Source organism: Macrobrachium nipponense, chromosome 14, assembly GCF_015104395.2.
Source record: "Macrobrachium nipponense isolate FS-2020 chromosome 14, ASM1510439v2, whole genome shotgun sequence".
In the NCBI taxonomy this organism is placed as follows: Eukaryota; Metazoa; Arthropoda; class Malacostraca; order Decapoda; family Palaemonidae; genus Macrobrachium; species Macrobrachium nipponense.
Window position 1 is genome coordinate 91,541,229 of NC_087207.1, and position 23,345 is coordinate 91,564,573.

Sequence of the window (23,345 nt, forward strand, 5' to 3'; positions counted from 1 at the left end):
GAGCTATCCGCTTCGATTCTCTAAGATTTGTTCAATAAACTTGCCTGTCAGATATGTATGTAGCTGTGTTTCCGAATTCAGCTATAGATATGTCTGCCAGGTAAGTATGAACAAACTTTTATTGCATCATAACAATTTATTTTACTACTGGTTGGTTCAAGTCATATACGCCTGCTGTAGTTACCTCTTCGGATGACAACCGAGAGGTCTATTGTCTTTATTTTAAGGGCATTTAATCGTTACTCCCTGCAGCCTACCAGGAGTTTCCGATTTTTCTTTTTACCGTTGTATGATAGTGTTATGACGACACAAACGCACTTATAATTTATTTAGCGCCTTCTGTTTTCGCTTAAATATACCAGCTTGAGAGTCTCTTTCTGCTCAAAAAATAACGGACCTATTTCTTCGTAGATTAGAGTAGCTGGCAACCCACGCATAACGGTAAGAGACGACGAATGTAGCTGCTGCTGTCACTGTCCACTCCAGTCCAACCGAGCCAGTCCCAGCTCGTTCGCTGTCATCCACGGTAGTTTACGTCTGTCTCTCCTGACGGGATGACTGACTAACTGTATCTCTGCCCTACAATCACGGACTTTAGCCTAAGATTCAACAGAGATATCTCTTAATCCTTTCGGTGCTGTTACCGCACGGTATAGGTACTACGAGTCTACCGCAACATTGCACTATTATATGCTCTCCTGCATAGCAAAGCGCAGCCTTATTAGGGAAGTAAGCATACTCGGGGAGGGAATGGATGAGCTTGCTGGGGACCATTTTCCTTCCTGAAGAAGTTTGTTTCCCTAATATACTGCAATTCAGACCTCTACAGTTTTTTCCTAAACGGGAAACTGAAATTTTATTCAAGATCTAGGAATGATTCTGAACATCTCTCAGTGCGTCAAGTTTCACCTGAGGTGATAGAAAGAAGGTGCCGACACTTGGATAGAGTTTCAGATGTCCTGGATCATAATCTGAAAGAAGTAGAAGCAATTCGGTCGTCCCTCCAGTCCTCGAAACGAGTTTTTGGAACCAGTGGTCCAGATCAACTCTGATATTCCACAGCTCTCTCATATCTTAAGAAGTATCTTCTCTCGGTCCCTGTTCGAGTTTACGAGAAAGAGCCTATTATAACAACAGGCTTAGAATGTAACGATCCTCTAGAGGTTTCGTTACAGGATTGCAAAAAGTCCGTACGAATCGTCTCGATCGATGGCAGCAACTACTGACTTCCGAGTGGAATCTTTCTTTAGAAGTATGTTGAGAGTTGTGGAGACTTTAGGGACGTCCTTTCATTCATCTCTTCGCTATGTTGAGGACGAAGAGGCTTCTTCTCTGCTCCCTTATTCTCGATCCGGGATCGGTACCATTAAACGCCATCCTATGATATTGAACGGGGATGGATGTTTAGTCTCTTTTTCCCCTTTTTCAAACGCTTAGGAAATGTAATAAAGATGATTTATGACGTCACACGGGAGCGACAATGACGCTGATCGCCCCATGTTGGCCTTCAGGATCTGGATTCACCAGAGGTCACGTCCTTCCTAGTCACTTTCCAAGGACCTTTTCTGAGAGAGTCGGTCTACTCTAACTCGAAAGGTACCTATAACCTCTCCGCTCTGAGTCCGACTACGTTCAGACTATCGAGATGTTTACAGGAATAAGATTACCGTCTTCCCTTTCCGTCTGAAGAAGGATAAGCTGGCAGTCACAACTATTAAAGAATACGCAAATATGTTGTTGGACGGCCTTTGGGCTCAGAGATTTGCTTCTGTCAAACAACAAAGCCCTTCTTGATCTTTGAGTTCTGTGGAATCTCGAAACTCGCTCACCATCTACTTTTTGTCTCACCTGTTTTCTCGGAGTCAGACTCTCGTGCGAGATCAGGTGACATATAGTAGCCCTAAGTTTCTTGTTGACGAAGTCGGTTGCGTTTATACACCCCCGATGATCGTGTAACATGAGACCAGGTTGGACTGTCAGGCATTCGTCCTTCGGGACTGAATCGCCTTTTTGCTCCTCGCTCCTTTCTCCTGGCACCAGAAGCTCGAGTCAGGAGTTGCTCAGGAGTTGATTCGCTGACGACGTTGGGTTGCGTTGATACACACCCCAAGGTTTGCTTAGATTGAATCGCCCAGGCAGTCCAGACACTCATCCTTCAGCGAAGAATAGTGCCTTATGGTCTTCAGGGTACAGCCTTGCTGTCCTTGATTCGTCTGACTGGTCAACTGGTCGGTCACCTGACTTTAGTACAGACGGACTGACTGTGCATGTCCAGATCGAAGCTTTCAATATGGAACTTAGACTTAGTCTGAAGTTCTTGAGGTCAAAGCATTCGAACCTCTCCTACCTGTTAACTTCTTGCATGTGATCAGGAAGGCCTTCTTCTAACCACCCTAGATACGACAAAGAGGGTTAGTGAGATTTTAAGCCATTGTCACAAGTTTGGCTTTAGAGAACACAAGGTGGTGTGCTCTCTAAGCCTTCCGTTGTGCCTAAGAATGGAAACCCTTCTTGTCCTTGGGCCAGGAGCTTGGAATCAAGGATGGCACAAGTTAGTGGGCAGGAGCCAGAGAGAGTCCTGTGCCCTGTCGGGTCTCTCAAGTTTTATCTACATAAAACTCAAGAAAGTCGAAGTCATTCGGGCAATCTGCAGTGTTCCGAAAAAGACCAGACTTGCCCATATCGAAGAACACCCTGGCTTTAGTGTTAAGGAGTTCTTTCAAAAAATACTCCTTCATTGTGTTTGCACAAAGATTTGAAATCTTTTGATCTGAATGCTCACGAGGTGAGGGCGCGGCCTCGGAAGCATTTCAACAGAGCATGGCACTCAGCAACATCCTGAGTACCATGTTTTAGCGAAGCAACTCTGTGTTCAGTTCACACTTCCTGCGAGATGTGAAGATGGCATATGAGATCTGCTGCTCGCTAGGGCCATACGTGTCTGCAGACACAATCTTGGGGGCAAGAAGTACCACTTATCCTATCCTGTAGAAAATGGTTAGGAAGAGCTCTTAATTTAGTTGTTGAGTGGCCGACACGGCGACTTCTAACTCTTAAGCCTTAGTTAAACACACCTTAACTTTGGCTAGGTTGGTCAGGTGGTGATATATATATTTATATATATATTTATTTTACTTCTTAGCCCTCATGGTATGGTCAATATGGTCTAGTCACGTCGTGGTCTCGCCCCTGTTGGACAGATCATCTGGAGTGGCACCAGCTATATAGGTCTCTACCCGCTGGCAACTCTAGTAGCACAAGCAGACTTACGTGGCAATAACCACGAAGCCAGCTATGCTAACAGGTGGAACCAAGATGTAAATCATCTGCATGCATTTGTTTCCCAAAATCCTTCTATTCTGTCCCTTCCCACCTCCAACGGTGGGATTCAGCTATATATATATCTGACAGGTAAGTTTCATGAACAAAATGATATTGTTATGATACAATAAAGTTTGTTCATACTTACCTGGCAGATATATATAATCAAGTACCCACCCACCTCCCCTCAGGGGACAGTGGAAATAAAAATTATGAATAGAAAACGGGAATGGTTCCTGATACCCGCTGGGAGGCGGGAATGGGTACTAACCACCTGGCCGACCACTGCGTGTGCCGGAGGTTTTTAAAATTCTGTCGGACTTCAGAAAATACAGCTATATATATATCTGCCAGGTAAGTATGAACAAACTTTATTGTATCATAACAATATCATATTAAAGCCTTATTTATTGTTTTAGCCATAAATTTCAAGGTTTTCAAAACCTAGGCCAGGCTAGATTATTGGCACTGAATAGCCTTGCTCTTGGCCAACATTGGCAATGTTTTTATTTTCATATTATGGTTTTTCCTCTCTCTCTCTCTTCATGTTGTCATTGTAGCTCTGAGTTGTCATGAAACAAGTATGTCATTAAATGAGAAGTGCCTGTATATAGCAAGTACATTACATTCCGTAACTACATTGTACACCTTAGAACTAACACGTAAAAAATAACCACACATACACAGGGCTATTTCATGTCCTTTCTGTGTGTTGTGTCAATTTTTATCTGTGTAGTGCTTAAACTACAGTAAATTGCATATTTATGTCACCATCAATATTCAAGGTGGAAATTTTTGTCTGCGAGCATTAATTGTTCATATTAATTCATTAGAGAATTCTAAAACTTGTGTGTTGAAAAGGTGTTATAACATTTCAGAAGATAAAATTTAACATTGCAATAACAATTTTTAAGGAACATTGAGTATATGATAATTTATAATATTAGTTAATTTTTTGAAAGTTCAAGTATTCCCATAGATATTTAAATCTCAAAATATATCATTGTTTTTGAGCTACCTTGATGTGATTCTTAATTGGTCTTCTGATTCTGGTTCAATTAATATTTGAGTTACCAGTAGTAAATGGTATTATATAGTGTACAGTATTTAATATTGTGGTTGTTGTAACTCTTGTGGATGACATAGTTACAGAATTTAAATATGTATATGTAATGTCAAATTGTTTGCTTAAACCAGATCATTTTATTTTTTTCAGAGTTGGTGGTGGTAGCAGACCCTCCATTTGGTGGCAGAATGGAGTTACTGGCGCACAATTTGCTTACTATTCAGAAAGAATGGAGAGTAGCTAATAAGTTGTCTGAAGAAAATCAGCTGTCAGGTTTGTGAACTAAAAGTATTTAATTAATATTCTTCATTTGTTAACCCTCTGAGATTCAGGTGACATCATGCATTGTAATTCAATTCCCAATTCTTCAAATTCCAGTGTTGTAATTTACTGAAACACCAAATCATTTTTAATTATGAAAAATAAATTCTAAGCAAACAATAAAAATATGTCCATAATTGGTCAGTTTGATTTGCCACAGAAAATGTTGTGACCTCCAAAATCTCAAAGGATTGATAAGTATGTTTCCATTTCATTTATAAATTTTAATTCTTTTTATGTTATACATGTTAGTATTAGTTGTGCTTATCTGGTATGTTTGGTAATCCAATTTAGATATTTATTGGAATGAATCTTACCTAATCTATGAAAGTTCACTTGTATAATGTGCCATTAGGTGTGATCGGCTTACAGTATAAAAAAGTGACACATGGCTAACACGCTAGGACTGTCTCTGTAATCACCTGTTTCCCACCAGGAACTGGGTGAAAAATGTTTCATGGTATTGCGAATAATACCATAGATGTACAGCAATTGTAGAGGTAGAGAATAGTAAAAAAAATGAACTTATGTAGGTTTTGGTTTTGAACTTGAATACGTACATTGATTCTCGGAATATCCCAGATGAATTATTAGTGAAGATTTAATGTTTGTTTTCCTTCTGAGTTTGTTTTCCTTCTGAACAAATATAAACTCAAATATTAATAAAGTACTCTCAACCATTCGATAAGATTCTACAGGCATTCCCGAGTTTATGATCGGAGTTCTGTTCCTGAAGTGCGACGTAAGCCATAACACTTATTAAAAAAATTGCTAAAAGCTAGAAATAAAGTGATGGAAGCCTTACCCTTAATCCTTTGGTTGTCTTGAAAACTTCCCAATTGATTTACCTTCCTCTGGTGAGTGCCTCGTTGGACGAGTGGGTTATCGATTCGGTAGTTGGGAGTTCGATCTCCACTCAGCCAATAAGGAATCAGAGGAATTTATTTCTGGTGATTAGAAATTAATTTTGCGATATAATGCAGTTCAGATCCCACAATAAGCTGTAGGTCCCGTCGCTAGGTAACCAATTAGTTCTTAGCACGTAAAAAATATCTAATCCTTCGGGCCAGCCCTAGGAGAGCTGTTCATCAGCTTAGTCTGGTAAAGCTAATCTGGTGAGGTGTGCATCCGTGATCTTGTAGAATTTTTCCCAAAATGTACAAATATTCTTCCATCTCATACAGTAGACTGAAACTTCAATTTTAAATATCAAGAATGTAGAAGAAATTTATTATTCTCGTGAAAATATTAGATTTCAAGATGATCTTCATAAATGTATAATAACGGTGATTTAAATGAATGCAGTGCACTAAAAAAACAAAAAATCCTTGAATGTTGCCACCTTAGTGTAATGTTTATAGATTTTTTTTTTTCTCAAAATTTTTGTTAGTCATAATTGGATGCATCTTCTGTCCTGGGAAGTACAGTACATAATGCTCTTACAAACGTGATATTGAAACTGATTTCTTTACTTTGTTGCATTGACCAGTACTACAATTTATATCTACTTACAGACACTGGCAAGTTTTTGTGAATGATATTCAAGTTTGATAATACCTTATATATTGGGCTGTATAAAAGGGATAGGCTACTATGATTATCCTTTTCCAAATTGAATTTTATTGGTGGCATTCATTTAGTTTACCAAAAAATGTTTATAGCTATCTCTCTTTATTTTTTAGCAGTTTGAAAGTTCCGGAAATATTTTTGGAAAAGTTTTAGCCATGTTTTCAGATCCACATAATTCAGTGTTTGACCTGTATGTAGTTTTTATGATTGAAAAAGATGAAGGAAAAGTAAAACTGCCTTGGCATAGATAAACTTCAACCTTGAAAGGGTAAAAGATGGTAAATCAATGTGTGGTTAAACTGTTAGTAATAGTTTAGACCTTTATTTAGTTTTGACTTGAATATTTTCCCAGGGATGTAAGCCTTGTAAGTTAAGATTTCATAGGTTGTTTTTCATAGTTTTATTAATTGTAAATATTTCTTTTGTGCTACTTTTCTATGTGGTATTCCACTGGATTTTTGCTGTTATTCAGTATGTATGATACATTATTCCACTTTGTCTTTTGACTTTTTATTTATATTTTTTCTTTCAGTTTTCTTCATTTTCCCATACTTCATGGAGCCCCAGGTCCTAGGACAGCTGCCAAACTTTGTGATGTTGGATTATCAAGTGGATTATGATAATCATCCATTATACTCTTCAGGTCAGTATAGGGATACAAAGGCAACTTCTATTCTTTAAACTTGACCTATTCTATACTATTTTCAGTAATGCTTTACCACCATCACCTTTAAGCCACCCCTCTCTGGCAGGAGTCTTTAGAGAGGGGTGGCTTAAAGGTGGAAGTGAACAAGTAAAATAGAGGTTTTGGTGAGCAGTAGGGAAGATACAGGCAGAATAGTAATGCAAGAAAGAAGAGGCTTGATTATATAATAGGTGGAAAAGTGTAAATACTTATGATCTACTTTAAGCCAAGGGGGAGGACGTGAGGAGAGGATCTACTTTAAGCCAAGAGGGAGGACATGAGGCTGAAGTTGACAGTAGGATAAAAGGTGCATGGGGGAAGTGGAGAGAGGTAGCTGAAGTAGTATTATGCGAGTGCCTTGTTACGTAAAGGGGCAGACAATCCAGATAGCTACCCAAGGTGGATTAAAATTTATGTTGTTTGTTTTTAGTATGAAGCAGTTTTATTGTAAGCTACACAATAGTGTCTCCCATCTTAGAGCTGCAGCTCATAAGATGTAATGCCTGCGCTCTGCTTTACCAATGGAATTGGCTGGTTGTAGAACTATAATCTGAACTCCTTGTTTTATGATTAATCCAGATTCTAGTATCTCTCTTCTGCACTTGTGCTACCTTTTCTTTAGGGCAGCATGTGGTTCTCTAAAGTTTTTTCCGTAGAGGGACAATACAAACACATCTCACCCTGGCTCAGAGCTTTATCGTTCTTGCAAGGAAGACAGTCATTGGCCCCCTGCTCACTATCTTGGCAGAACATGACATTTCTGGGTGAGATTCAACTTGAGACTGCCCTCCCACCTAAGAACCAGTCTCTTATGATAAGGGCAATGGTTTGAGGTTGTATTTCCAAGGAACAAGTACTAAATTATCAAAGAAATTTTTGTTTTTCCTAGGCATACAAACCAAAGCAACAGTGTTAGTTTTTTAGCTGGTGAATGGATGACATAAATTAACTACCATGTTGCTAGTTTCATTGTTTCCAGCCCTTGTTGTGGAATATTACAATGTGAAAGGCTATAGTTCATATACCAAGGAAAAATACCAATTTATCTAAAAATATGATATGCTGTATGCAATACTTATACATCTATTTTTTTTCAGGACCAAAGGGCATGGCCCAAGGATCTGCAGTCAGAGTTTTTGTCAACGATCGCCCCTCTTTGTTTGCATTACCAGAAAATAAAGGATATAGATTGTGTGATATTTGCGACAGATGGGTCCAGTCTACAAATAAACACTGTAATAAATGTAAAGGCTGCATGTCTAAGGTGAGTTTGCTCATCTGTGGAGTGAAAATATTTTTAATTTGTGCTGTATATCTCCATATAATCATTAAAGCTAAACCATCATCCTTCTTCATTCTACTATCAGTCTTGTTTAGAATATTTATAGCATCTGTTGTATCTATCATGAGTTTCTGTCACTGAATTACTAATGTTGCTCTTAGGAAAGATATTAAGCAACTTTATGGAGATTGATTTTACATATTTTGTTTTGAAATATATAAATATTTTTATGCAACAAGATTTTTTTATTTAATGAATTTTCAGGATGGGAGGACATACAAACACTGTGATGATTGTAACAAGTGCGTGAAACCTTCTTGGAATCATTGTTCAGGATGTCAAAAGTGTCAGCCACAGGACCACAAGTGTGGAGATGCAGAGAATACAGTCAAGAGCTTCTTGTGCCACAGTTGTGGAAAGGAAGGACACAAGAGAGTTGACTGTCCTGACAGAAAGGTAAGTGTCAGTAGCATCATTTAGAATTGCAAGGTTTATATTTGTACAATAGACAAAAAATAAGGGGTTGTTAGTGCTTTATTTTGTAGTTTTTAGTATTTTTTAACTGGATTCCTTGACCTTTGCAAATCAAGATGTAATATATTTCTTGCTGGCTGGAAATGCGTCAGCACTTTCACTAATAGTCAATGGCAGTGGTCATTGGCCCTGGTCACTTAGGAACTGCATGTTACAAGGAACTGACTACCCTTGAGTACATTTAGCCTCTGAATTCATAGATTTTATGGCAATGGGTAGGTACAATATAGAAATGCACCCAGATCCCAGGCATTTGGGGATATTAAGAATCTCATGGTTTGTATATTAAGGATGAAGGGGAAATAGGAAATGTAGTGCAAGAACCCTGAATCAGATAGACTGATAGATAGAACAGATTGTTCTTTTTCTCAACTCAATCCCTAGGTGGGGTCACTGTTTTTAATTTTCTATATAAGAAACCTATTGAGATGGCTTTGTTTGTCTGTCCACACTTTTTGTGTCCACCCTTAGATCTTAAAAACTACTGAGGCTTGGAATTCACAAGGAGGTATTTGACTTTGTCCACAGACCAATATTATAGGTCTTGAGTCACTATGGCAATCCTGTTAGATATGTAAAGTTTCCTATGGACAAAATAGATGCAGTGTCAGTGGTATCTTGAGTAAATTTGCTGTAAATAGTTAGTTGCTACAAGGGAATGTAATTTATCCTTGTTTGGTCATCACAGATTTTATCATGAAAAAGGTATTCAAAGATTTTTCTTCTATGTTTAGGTTGCAATAGCTAAAGAAAGTTTATACTTCAGATGTATTTTTAGTCAGTAGAACACCCTAAGATTTACAAGCTTTCTTAAAATAGGAGGTGTCTTATGTGTAGAGAAATGGAACTTGGATAAACTAACGGGTATCCGTACATTATGTACAGTGGGTAAAATAACATTAGATGGAGAGGGGATTAGTGAAACTGAATCTTTCACTTTCACATTTTTAATAGCAATGATACTTAGTACAAGTTCTCTTGAGTTTGAATTTATTGAAAGACTAAAAAGGCCAAATCAAGCAGTGAGCAGGCTGAAGAATATTTGGAAATCAAATAGACTGGAATTGCATACAAAGGATTATAGTTAAAGTCTAGTACGATCTATATTGCTATATGGACAAAATTCATGGTATGACAATGAAGTTGTCTAAAAGATTGTGTAGATTTAAAAATAAAGCTGTAAGATGAATGTTAGTATTAGGTGGCAGATGGCAGAATAGTCAGAAATGGTACCATAAAGGAAATTATGCAAGTTACATAGGTAAAAAGAGATAAATATGATGAAATGGGGATGGTCAGAACTTAAATTTTGCACAAGGTCTGGGAGAATACTAGTTCATGCCATTGTTTATGGAGTTCTTGCAGGCACCATAGGAGTTGGAAGATCTTAACTTATTTTGGATGAGAAGTATGAAAAGGGAAACTGAAGTGAATATTTGTAGGAGGTAAAACACAAGAAAGGCACAAACAGTAGATTGTTCCGATACGTAATACAAACCTTTCGGTCCTTTAACAATAGGAATATACTTTCGGCGTAACTGGAATTACGGCCGTTGAATCTTGAACAAGGTGGTTAGGCAGTAACTACTGTGGGGCAAGCTAGCCTGCCCGGATGTAAACACCTCCACTTTACTTTCGGCCGTCTTCCGAGGAAGACGTGTGTTTGTGAGCTCCGTCTGACTGGTCGTTGATCTTTTTTCCCGGTGGGATCCTTTTTGGTTTATTTTTTGTATTTAAATAATTATGCATATACGGTGTTTGATATTAATACTAAACAAAGGTTTGTCCTTGGTTTTTCAATTAATATACAAACCCACTTTTTGTGATAGCCTTTGTAACCGCCCCTCTACTTGTGTTAAGAGCCGGCGGCTAAGGTATGCCAACATATTTACATTCTTTTGCCCTTTAACACTAGCTCAGACCTGCCTGAGGACAACATATGTATTTATCGTGAGGATGAGACATGTATTTAACGTAAGTGATATTGATCCTGTAACGGGGCATGTATTCATCCGGAAATCACGCTTGCGCTTGGGAATTACCAAGGAAACTTCAAGGTTTGTTCGTGTTTTGTTGTTATGGTAATTTCTCTTCTTCCTTTCACTTACTATCGGAAGAAGGTAGAAGGATGGGCATGCAGTGCTGATGTTGGGGGATCTCCTCTCACTTCGGAGGGCAGTGCCCTTGGATGTGTGAGGAGTATCCTCATTACTTTAATATTATTTTCCTTATTTTACAGACTAGTGGTGATTGTGTTTTCAGCAATATTGGTTGGATGCTCTTCGTATTGGTGATCCTAACCTTGGAATTGTACCTATGACTCGTAGCATGTTGCGTACCGATCCTTGAGTGTGTTAACTGATCCCCCACTGATAATCATTTTCATTACCACTACTACCCGGGAGTTATGTCACTGGACGAAGCTGTCACGCTGCCCTGTGAGGTTATCTACTCCTAATGGTAGAAGTCTGGCAGAAGGAGAAACCGAAGAGGAAGAGAGCTCATCAAGTGGGTCCTGTCTCTCCTTCTTCGGGGAGGAAGCAGACGGGGACCATGGAGGTACCGGCCACCGCTGGTAACTCCTCTCCCGGTTCCGAAGGTTCCACCTCTGGACCGGGAACCGTCTCGGCTGCCTGCTTGCGAGCGTTACTGTGATCACCCGTGCAGACAGGGTCCAGACTCGGAGTTCGCTCACCGTGTCAGGACCCAGGCACGGAGCGGAAGATGGTAGGAGTCGCTCGGGTGACTCGTCAGACCGGCATTCACTCTCGCAGCGGTCGTCCTGTGCCCAGGGTTGACGTGACGTTCCCGCGGGTCCATGTGCGCAGAGCTGGTGGAGGCGGGCCATCCAGCCCTCTTTAATTAATCCTTTTCTTTCAGAGACAGCCCCACCCAGACGACGCGTGAACAGTCTCGGGGGTGGCAGACGCTTCACCTGCCAGGTAGGAGTTTCGTAGCCCTCCTCGAGGAAGCGTTCTCTCCACTGCTACTCCTGCAGGTCTCTCCGGACAGGTGCAGTTGGGCCGTGTTGCTTTGGCAACTGCCCCAACTCTGTCCTGGGCGGAGGACCTGTCAGTTGTCCTGAGGAACTGGCGAAGAGGAAGTCCAGGAAGAAGAGGAAGGTGTTGCAGTCGTCTTCTGCCGCCTCTTCCCCTTTGACTTCCGAGGCCCCCCCAGCCGAAGAAGAAGGAGGTAGCCTCCTCCCCCCCACCTAAGAAGTCTCACTCAGAGACCTCTAAGGGTCTGTCCCACTCCGGTGGGACAGTTGGGGCTTCCGCTGGTCCTCCTGTTCCTTTGGGAACGGGGCCCGTGTCTCCTTCTGCAAGGAAGATGATGATGGGGACCGGAGGGGTACCAGCTAACACCAGTACCTCCTCTCCTGGCGCCAGAGGTTCTGCCTCGACACCAGGTACCGTCTCGGCCTCTCGTTCGCGAGAGGTACCAAGTGTACGGTCACCAGCAGCCAAGACCCAGGCAACCGAGTTCGCTCGGCGCCAGGATCTAGGCACGGAGCGGAAGACTGGTGGGAGTCACCCAGGTGACTCACCAGGAGCTCTCGTAACATAAGAGACTGACGCCCCGTTCCTTGGTCCAGCATTTCTTCGCAAGAAGACCGCTGGTCCAGACCTGCAGCTCGATCGCCACCATGGGTTGGTGACTGCCTGCAGTCCTCCCAGCCTACTGGTTCTGCTAGTAGGCAGGGTAGGAGCGTCAGGTCTTCCTCACCTGTCCCTTCAACCTCCTCAGCGGAGTGACCATAACCGCCGTTCACGTGACGGTCCGGCTGGATCAGGCACACAGACCGGGGTGGGCTCCTCCTTTGGTCCTCTTGAGAGGTTTCGACCTCGACGAGGACTGGGACGTGTCGGAGGACGATATCAGCTCTCTCCTGTCAGGTGCTCGCTCAGCCCCACTGCAGAGCGTTCTCCGTAGGATTCCACGTCGGGGACTGCGTTCCTGGGGGGACCTTCGGGCCCTACCGGACGTAAGTCCCCGTCGTTGAGGAAGGATCTTGCCCTGTCCTCGATTTCTACGGGAATCGGGAGGACCACCGCCCGATGATCGTCGGACGAATTCGGTGGGGGTTTCGCCGAGTGCTGAGAATTCTTCGGAGTTTCTAGCACTCTCCGAGTGTTCTGGTTTTCTACGATCTGCAAACACTTGGGCGAAACCACGGTCCAGAGTCGGCGAGATGTGAATCCCAGATAATTGTTACTATGATAATCGGGAATCTCGCCGAAGGCTCGAATTCCTGGAATTTCTAGCATTTGAGAGAAGCACTGCTGCTGAAGGAAGAATATCTCGGGAGGGGCTTAGCCTGGATGGTCCTGATGGTCCGTCACCTCAGTAAGCGGCCAACCCCGGGATAGAGAAGAACGGGTGTGAACATCCAGTTTGGCTCTAACTATCGTCTTTGGTATCCTGTTTTCACCAAAGAAGTCTTCCTTTGGGAAAACTTCTCCTTTGCTCTCTTCATTAGAGAATGAGGGGTGTCGGCTTCCAGTCCTTATTCTTGTTCCTTGAATGGAAGAGAATTTAGGATGGAGGTCTATATACAGGAACCTACAAATATACTACGTACATTGCCCTCGCGACATGCTTCTGTTATCAGTTGAATTGTCCGAGGTGTAGGCACATACCGTAGTTAACTCTACGAGTTGTGACCAAGACAAATAGTATCTTCTTAACCCTTAACGCTGATTGGACGTATTAAACGTCGACGAAAATTGTCTGTCGGGTGCCGAACCGACGTACCAAACGACAACAAAAAAAAGTTTTAAAAATTCGCGGAAAAATACTTATAGGCCTACTAGGCAAAAACTTTTGAATCACGCGCCTTGGGGGATGCTGGGAGTTCACGGATCAAGCTGTGTTTTGTTTACAATCATTACCTAGGCGTGCAAATGCGAATTTCTTTCTTCTCGCACTAAAAAGCATCAGCAACACATCTCAGAAATTATTTCGTCACTTTGACATAATTTTGCACCATTTTATATTAGCCGTTACATAGGGTTTTATATATGGAAATTTGCACAATTTCATGTAGAATATGACAAAAAACAACTCATGGTTGTAGGTTTCATCAGTTTTGAAATATTTTCATATAACGATAAGTGCCAAAATTTCAACCTTCGATCAACTTTGACTCTACCGAAATGGTCGAAAAACGCAATTGTAAGCTAAAACTCTTATACTCTAGTAATATTCAATCATTTACCTTCATTTTACAACAAATTGGAAGTCTCTAGCACAATATTTTGATTTATGGTGAATTTATGAAAAAAACATTTTCCTTACGTCCGCGCGGTGGTAACTCTTCCGAAAAAATCAGAAATTTTGTCGTCTGATTGTTGTAATGTTTGCACAGTTTTATATTAGCCATTACATAAAGTTTTATATATAGAAATATGTGCAATTTCATGTAGAATACAACGAAAAACAACCCATGGTTGTAGCTTTTATAATTTTTGAAATATTTTCATATAAATAACGATAAGAGCCAAAATTTCAACCTTCGGTCAACTTTGACTCTACCGAAATGGTTGGAAAGTGCAATTGTAAGCTAAAACTTACATTTTAGTAATACGCAATCATTTTCCTTCATTTTGCAATAAATTGGAAGTCTCTAGCACAATATTTTGATTTATGGTGAATTTTAGAAAAAAACTATCCTACGTCTGCGTGGTTACTGCCGAAAAAATCATAAATTTTTTTGTCCGAATGTCGTAATGTTTGCACAGTTTTATATTAGCCATTAAATAAAGTTTTATATATGAAAATGTGTGCAATTTCATGTAGAATACAAGAAAAGACAAACTATGGTTGTAGCTTTTATCAGTTTTGAAATATTTTCATATAAATAACGATGTGCCAAAATATCAACCTTCGGTCAACTTTGACTCGACAGAGATGGTAAAAAAACGCAATTGTAAGCTAAAACTATTACATTCTAGTAATATTCAATCATTTACCTTTATTTTGCAACAAATTGGAAGTCTTAACACAATATTTCGATTTATGGTGAATTTCTGAAAAAAATTTTCCTTACGTCTGCACGGTAACTCTTAACGAAAAAATCAGAAATTTTTTCGTCCGATTGTTGTAATGTTTGCACCCTTTTAAATTAGCCGTTACATAAAGTTTTATATATGAAAATGTGCACAATTTCATGTAGAATACAACAAAAAACAACCCATGATTGTAGCTTTTATCAGTTTTGAAATATTTTCTTATAAATAACGATAAATAGAAAAAATTCGACCTTCAGTCAACTTTAACTTGACCGAAATGGTTGAAAACTGCAATTGTAAGCTACAACACTTACAGTCTAGTAATATTCAAACAATTACCTTCATTTTGCAACAAACGGGAAGTCTCTAGCACAGTATTTCGATATATGGTGAATTTTTGAAAACTGCTTTTTTTTACGTCTGCTCATTACGAATTCATGCATCATATTGTGATAATATTTTCTCTGTGTTGTTTTGATCATTTTACAATTAGTTATATACCAAAATCATCGCAATTTAGTGTACAATACAACGAAAAAATAATTAACTCATTAGCTTTAACCGTTTTGCTCACAGTGCGATTTGTATACAATTATATATGAAATTCTTTTTTTGCGCTGTCATATACTCCACTATTTATATATGATAATGATATTTTTTCATTTCTGATGGTTGCATACTAAACTTCAGGGAATGATTTAAAAAAAAAAAAAAAAGAAAACTTAATCTTGAAAATTAAGTGTGCTGTGATTTTTTGAAAAAAAATTTTCCCGTTTCGGCGCTCATTCGCGAACGCCGCCGGCATACGGGAGACACTTTCGTAAATACCGGCTCAGCGTTTAAGGGTTAATTGAACGGCAACTCAGGACTGCCCTGCAAACCTCCCAAGAGTTACCAGCTTCGATCTTGAGATACTTACGGTATTGTTACAACAACAACACCTCAGTGTTTGCATTCACTGAAATCCGTTTCAGTTAAATGCAAATGCTCGAGCGTATTTTTTTGCACTCGATGGTTCTAGCCAAACGCATTCCTTCTTGGAAGGGTTACCTGGCAACTCAGGATGACGAGTGAGCGAGAGCTAGCGGTGTATGGGCGACTGCCTGCCGCAGCCTAGTACCAGCTGGCTCTCCGAGATACCATGGTCAGATTATGTCTCTCTCCTCTGCAATGATTGACTACCGAACTGAATCTCTGCCCGGCAATCACAGACTTAGGTCTCTGGTTGGCTGGAATTCTCTCATAAGTGAATGACCATCTCTACTGCATCACCTTGGACATTGCGAGAATTTTCAGATATCTCAATAGACTCGCTATCATCTTTGTGTTTACCACACGGTAACAGAAGTCTGTAGCCTAGTCTCCCGCTGCATCACACCTGCTGCTGCAATAATGCGGAATGATTTCTTTAGACATCTGAGTTTGTCTTCTAAATATATCTCGTATTCGTAGGTGTGCAATTGTTCATTGTTCACCCCAAATTGTAGATGTAAAACAGAAGACATCACTTGTTCTCCACCCTGCCAGCTCTACTTCCAAGTATATAGATGTCCTCCCTGGATAAAGCTGGGAAGAAGATGATGATTCAGCCCGTGAGAAGCAGTTCTTCAGGCAGTACAATCCCTGTGTTTTCATTACTGAAAAGTGCTCCGCTTTCATTGCAACTCCGACTTCTCACCGAACAGCAATGAAGTAGCGGTTTAGCATTTTCAGTCCTTTGTAAATCACAGGGATTAAGCCGTCTTCGCGGGTTAGTGTCATCGGCGGGACTTTTCTACGTTCAGAATCTTCAGTTACTTCTCTCAATTCAGCTGTGAAGACGTAGGTCGGCATTCACCTATCACCTTCGTCTTCAACGGCACATAGTGTTGTTTCTCCTTAGTTGAGATTCAACTACTATGAGAACTCCTGTCTTGCCATCAGGACCTCGGTTTCTAGAAGGCAATTAACTTTCTCCTGTTGGGCACATGCCTTGAGAGAATCATCATCTATCTGGCAACAGATAGACGACTTGTACGGTCTCTCAGCATAACCCTTCAAAAGGCGAGGGTCATGTGACTATGCCTCGGATGCTTGGACAGCTCGCCTCACACAACCGAACGCAGTCAGTCGAAGCTTCCAAGACCGTCACGAGCTACACTGTGGACTTTGTATCGGTAGTTCCAGATCAGTTATTACTTCGTCCTACTAGCGTGTTCCGGTACCCATAACCATCGACACCCACCATGGAGTGTCGGTGTCTTTATCCACTGCGGAGACTAAGAGACTTCGCCGCAGTGGGGTACGAGACCACGAGACACTTCCCTGCAGTGGGATACAAGACCGCGAGACACTTCGCTGCAGACAAATAGACCAGTATGGGTACTGGACATCTACTCCGAAGAATATGTCGGACAGGAAGATGGATAGGTCATCGCGACCATATCCTTCTTTCCCTCCGGGACTGCCCACAGGTCCTTGGAACCTCATTTCCCTGGACCAGTGGTGGATGCTTGCAAGATGTGTTTGCTTACCCAGCTCCTTGACAGGACAAGTTGCATCTCGTCCATGGTGTGCTGGTGTAGAGGTAAGAAGGATGCGAGAGTGACTGGCTCTCCCCCTTCCAAGCCTCATCTCTCCATTCCTCATCCTTCGGGTTGAGGATAGGACTCGAACTCACACTGGGTGGTCGGATGATTGATGTGGTAAGCCTATACATAAGCATCCTTTTTATGTTTCTTATCAGAATCATAGAAGCAATCCCGCTCCTTCCTCTAGCAAGGGGAGGAAGGAGACTGACAATAATGCAAACCCTCCCCAGAACTTTGCATTAATGTCTCCGAGACCAATATTCTTTACATCCCTTTTTCGGATGAGTCACGATCCCTCACTCATTTCGAAAAGGTCCAGAAGTCTGACTCTTGAGCACGCAGCTCCTATACTCCGATCAAGTTGTCAGAGGCAGTAGGCACTCCTCCTCGCTCTTACGACCAGGAGGAGTAGGCTAGGTGCGAAGAACTCCAGTCAGTTCTAGAGGCTCACTCAGATTCCTCCCACCAACCAGTGAGTCTTCCTATTGTTAAAGGACCGAAAGGTTTGTATTACGTATCAGAACAGATAACAATTTGTTGAAAATTGTATTTTTCCCTAACCATTCAAACCTGAGGTCCTTTAACAAATATGCCCACCTCATGCCACCCTTCAATCTGAACCTGGGCCAAAAGGCAAAGTGGAGTGTTTACATCCGGGCAGGCTAGCCTGCCCCATGGTAGTTACTGCCTAACCACCTTGTTCAAGATTCAACGGCCGTAATTCCAGCTACGCCGAAAGTATATTCCTATTGTTAAAGGACCTCAGGTTTGTATAGTTAGGAAAAATACAAATTTCAACAAATTGTGATATTTCAGAGACTTTACCTCACTCAACTTTAGGGGGAATGATGATTGTTATGATGGCAGAGTTTCTTTTAAGGGCATGATTCAGATCAGGCTTCTCAGGTTAAGGCCAAGGGTTACGAGAGCTGGTCCCTCTCCACCTCCCAAGTCATAACCTCAGATTTATAGCAGGAACATAGAGGTGTTCAACCCCACCACTAATTTTTAATTGAGGTATGTTACATACAGATTCATGGATTTGACTCTTTCAGATTGATAGTATTGACTGTCTTATATTCCTCATCTTCCAATCTACTTCCTAGCTAGAGGATTCTGTACCTGGGAATGGTGATAGATACAGCATTATTGAGTTTTTCCATCAGACCAGAGGTTACAGAAATTCAGGACTGTCACTCGCTCCTTCTTTTTGAGGGGGGAGTAACCAGCTCACCAGTTGTCTTCTCTCAAGAAGTTGGTTCCTCATGGTTGTCTTCACATTCGTTTCCTGCAGTGGAGAATGAAACTTAAGAGTGTTGGTCCCTGGCAGGAGATTCCCCTCAGCTTTAGGTCCCTCTGTCAGCAGAGATAAGAAGCCACCTTCTGTGGTGGTTGGATGACCAGAACTTGACAATGGGACTCCCTCTTCATTCGCCCCCTCCGGATCTACTCCTGTTCTTGGACGCCTCTTCCAAATGTTGGGGTGCTCATCTCGAAGAGCTTTGGGCATTGTTTTGATGTCAGACAATACCATGGTGGTAGCATATGGGAACAAGGGGTGGCTGGTGTCTTACCAACTTCACTTGTTCAGTTGAGTTACATCAGTGTGGTGGCTGACAAGCTATTTCTCCTATGGGGAAGACCCATGTTAAACCTCTTTGCAACGTCCTTCAACAGGAAACTAGAAGTTTACTGTTCAGTGGACCCAGATCTGTTTGCTGTAGTGGAGAAGTCCCTTCATTATCCCTGAGACGATCTAGGAGTGCATGCCTTCCCTCCGATCTGCCTAATCCGTCATTTCCTGAACAGAGTGATGGGTTCCAGGAATCAGGATGACCCTGGTAGCCCCTTTGTGGCAAGAATTGGTTCCCAGACCTCTCTTCTGTCAGTGGTTCCGAGAGAAATTCCTCCTTGGCACAACTTTCTCCGCCAACCTCATTTGGAGAGGTACCACCAATAGGTAGGGTCCCCATCTCTTCATGGCTGGAGACTGTCCAGTATCTCTTAAAAGCAAGAGGCTTTTCTTGCAGCGCAGCGACTCAGATGTCTGGCTACCTAGATCTTTGCATCTACTGTGATTGGTGTTGTTGACGGGGTTTCTCTCCACTCATAACTTCTATTCAGCAGATAGTGGATTTTCTGATTTTCCTTGGAGCTGAGAAGCATCTCTTGTGTCTGCTATCAAAGGCTATCGGCCTGCCTTGGGTTTAGTTCTACATCTAAAAGGCGTGGACATCACTTCATCCTGGGAGATACCTACGTTGTTCAAGAGCTTTGAACCACTATGTTGATCGTCAGACAGGAACTGACTTTGAAAAAAGTTTTCCTCCTGGCCTTGGCTTCCTCAAAGAGAGTTGGAGAGCTTCATGGCATAGATTATTTATGACTTAAAACACCATGGGTTTGAGGTCCATAGCCTTCAAGTATGTCCCGGATTTGTGGCTAACACTCAAAATCCTTCGGTTCACAATGACAGATTTGCTTTGTTTTCCATTCCTTCCCTGAAGGAGTTTGTTGACAATGATCCTCAAGAGTTATTGCTGTGTCCAATTAGAGCACTGCGTTGCTATCTATATATATATATATAAAAAAAAAGAAGACTCGCCACTTAAGACCTAGATGATGTAGACATTTTGTTAGCACAGACCAAGCCAAGAAGGGAGTGTCCAAGAATGCCATATCATTTTGGCTTCATGAGGTGATTAGACAAGCCTACTCGTCACTTTCAAGTTCTGTCACAAATACTGTGCATGCAAGAGCACATGAAATTAGAGGAATAAGTTCCTCTCTGTCCTTTAAGAAGAACTTAATTGTTCATAAGATTTTGAATGCTGGCGCTTGGCTTCGGCAGACCACTACCACTTCCTTTTACCTGAAGGATTTTGCTTGCAGGTCCTTAGATACTTTCTCCTTGGGTCTGGTGGTGGCTGCCCAACAAGTTGTGGAGCTCATCCAGTGCCATTGGCAGGGCAGTTCATATCATGCCAAAGATGATTGTGTGGAAGAGAGAGCGAGTGAGATGATTGATCTCTTTCTTTCCCTTTTTTACATTCTTCATTCCTATGGGTGGGTCTCAAATATTAGACACAGTCATACACTGGAACTGGCTTGATGCAGGTGAATACAGCAATCTTACTTGTTACAGCACTTATTTTTATGTTCCATACAACATATAAATCTACTGCTCAGTAGCGTATACTCCTCTTTCCATACCCTTTGCTTGTGGCTGGTGTAGTTTGTTGCTTGAACAGATGAAGATAAAGCTCTTCATCTTCCATGTATACAAATGAACCTGGACATGTCTCATTGTATTTACTCCCAGTGGACTGAGTTTTAGATACCTATATATATATCTAATCTCTCACAGGGTTAAACCCCCTTCTTTAGAAGACTCAATTTTGGGAAGGGTGTGCTGAACATCCAGTCGGTTTAGGATTATTATACCTCCCTCCATGTATGAGTCCATTCTATTGTAAAGACCTGAGGTCTTAATGTTGACTGCCCACCTCTAATAATCCTGGGTTGGAAGAAAGACTAATTATGTCAAGGGGTTTACGCGTGGTCGGTGACCACTCTCCACCTCTTCTACGCCTTAGATGCCAAATGCCACAGATTCCTTGCATATACAGTCTGAATTTTTTAACTGGTTTCCAGCTGGCGCCAGAAGATTTATCACAATGTAAAGACCTCGGGTTTGTTAGCTGTAAAAAATACAAAATGATTAATCCTATTGTAAAGACCTCAGGTTTGTTAGCTCTAAAACTACAAATTGATTAAAAATGTCACTTTCGTGTAACAACCTTTTCACACCTTTAATCATCAAGTAATGTCTGTATGTTTATGTTTCAGAGATCACTTAGTGTGTCTGAAATTGATACACAAAACAAGAAAAGGAAGTTTAACCATTCTGCAGGCGTCGGTGGAATTGATCCTGGAAGAAGCCTGAAAGCAAATAAAAAGAAAAAGCAGAAAAAGAAGAAGAAATTTGTTTCTAGTGATCAAGCAGATAATAAAAATGAATTACCTGTGAAAAATCAGAGAGCAGACAAAATCATAAAAACAGGCAAAAAGAACAAACGAATTCTAAGCAATCAAGTAAGTAATGGAAGTGAAGCCTTGGCAAAGAATTCTGGGACAGCAAAGGATAATGCAAATGCAAGTTCACCTGAAAAAAAGTCAGATGTCTACAAAAAGAAGCAGTTCAGGAAAAGTTCAAAGCCACAGTCACCTAAGATGAATAAGGAAAACCTAACAGGTATTAAGAAAGGAAAAAAGAAAGTAATCCAGAACAAAAAGAAAAGTAAAAAGCACACCAAAGGAAAAGCATGACTGTCACTTTTAAAAAAAGATTGTGTTGATGTGAAGGAAGGAAATTTGGAGGAAATTGGAAATGATTTGACATACAGGTAATAGTAGAAATCCATCTGTAATATGCATATTTGGAGTTATATAATAAATTTGTTCAATATACAAAAGCATTTTATCATTGCCAAAATTTGGAATTAAAAAATTTTTAACTACTACAAAATCATGAGAATACTGCAGGAGCTTCTGTAGATCTATGCTTGTCATCTAGATTTTATAGTTAATGTGGATACTTTCTTTAAAAAGGCATTTTTGCTTTTAGATGCGCCTTTATTTAATTTCAATACAAAGGTATGTATGTGTCTTCTTGTAGTTACGGCACAAGGTAAACAATCAACAAATGTAAAAAAAATTGCCATTTGAAGAATGCTGTGGGCTTGAATCTTCACAAGGAGGGGTAGTTATAAGTGATCACATGGAGAAATAAGTTACAAGGATTGGGAGTAAAGGGAAAGCAGGTCATCCAGACAACAAAATTAAAATCCAACTCTGAAAGCATGATCAAATTTGGGGAAATGTTGCCTGATGAATATTTCAAAAACTAAAAAAATTATTTTCTAGAACAAAGGTTTGGCTCATAGCCATCCCAGTAGCCTAGCGCCTCGGTGGCGTGGTTGGTTTGGTGTTTGCTTCTCACCTCGGTGGGAGCGTGTTCGATTCTCGGCCATTCCATTGAGGAGTGAGAGATGTGTATTTCTGGTGATAGAAGTTCACTCTCGACTTGGTTCGGAAGTCACGTAAAGCCGTTGGTCCCGTTGCTGAATAACCACTGGTTCCATGCAATGTAACACCATACAAAGAAAAAGAACAAACCAGTAGCCTGAGTTATATGCCGACACTTCAGGGATCTGTGATAGCTACCTTTTCTCTATGTTCCTTTATAACATTACCTTCCATTTTTGTGCAAAATAAACTTGTTTATTGGCTTGCTTTCTTCTCGAATAGTGTAATCCAAAATAACTGTATCTGCCGGCTTACAAGACACACCCTCATATATTGCAAGGATATTTTGTGGAAAAAACAATTTTAGTATGTTTCATCATACATTTATTGAAAGAAGTTTTAAAGTGATTTTGTAGAGAAAATGTATAATTCTATTTAAATTTGATATAATGCTTTATTGCTTTTTGGCCATGGGTTTGGACACTGAAATTTACCATAAATAAATAATTTTACTTTATGGGAAACTGTACCCAAACTCTTAAATACATTCTCCATTACTGCCTTGAAAAAAGAGGGACTAAGGAGATGCTCATGCAACACTGAAAATAGTTGCTAGACTTCTGAAAGTACAACCTTTATAGTTATGAGCATGGCTACTCCTTTATCTTGAACAAAAAATTAGTAAATGAAGGTAACATTTCTCACTAAGTGTCAGTAATCGCCCTGTTGATACAACATAAACTCTTAAGATAAAATATGGACTTCTTCTGGCGATACAAAATTGTCAAGCTAGTGTAAGGGATGAGAAATGATACAAAGTGAAAGTTCAGCAAATGTTAACACCTCACACATAATTTTGGAAAAATAACTTAGTCATTTCAGACTTAACTGTTAGACCACAGAACTTTGCCCATATCAAATGTTACTTCACTGGGTATAAAGGAGAAGCAGTCTGTGT

At 40.8% G+C, this 23,345-nt stretch overlaps 2 protein-coding genes across 2 annotated transcripts in view; one reads left to right on the plus strand and one right to left on the minus strand.

The window, feature by feature from the left end:
- The window catches only part of LOC135226305 (rRNA N6-adenosine-methyltransferase ZCCHC4-like), a 109,705-nt gene that overhangs the window by 48,675 nt on the left and 37,685 nt on the right, over window positions 1-23,345 (minus strand). The window lies entirely within an intron of this gene.
- LOC135226617 (rRNA N6-adenosine-methyltransferase ZCCHC4-like) lies at window positions 4,538-22,964 on the plus strand (the record flags this gene model as incomplete). Its single annotated transcript, XM_064266332.1, is given in 5 exon segments — window positions 4,538-4,660; window positions 6,810-6,920; window positions 8,060-8,226; window positions 8,509-8,700; window positions 21,209-22,964. Coding segments are annotated over 5 exon segments (1,073 nt in total), but the record flags the coding sequence as incomplete, so codon positions are not given.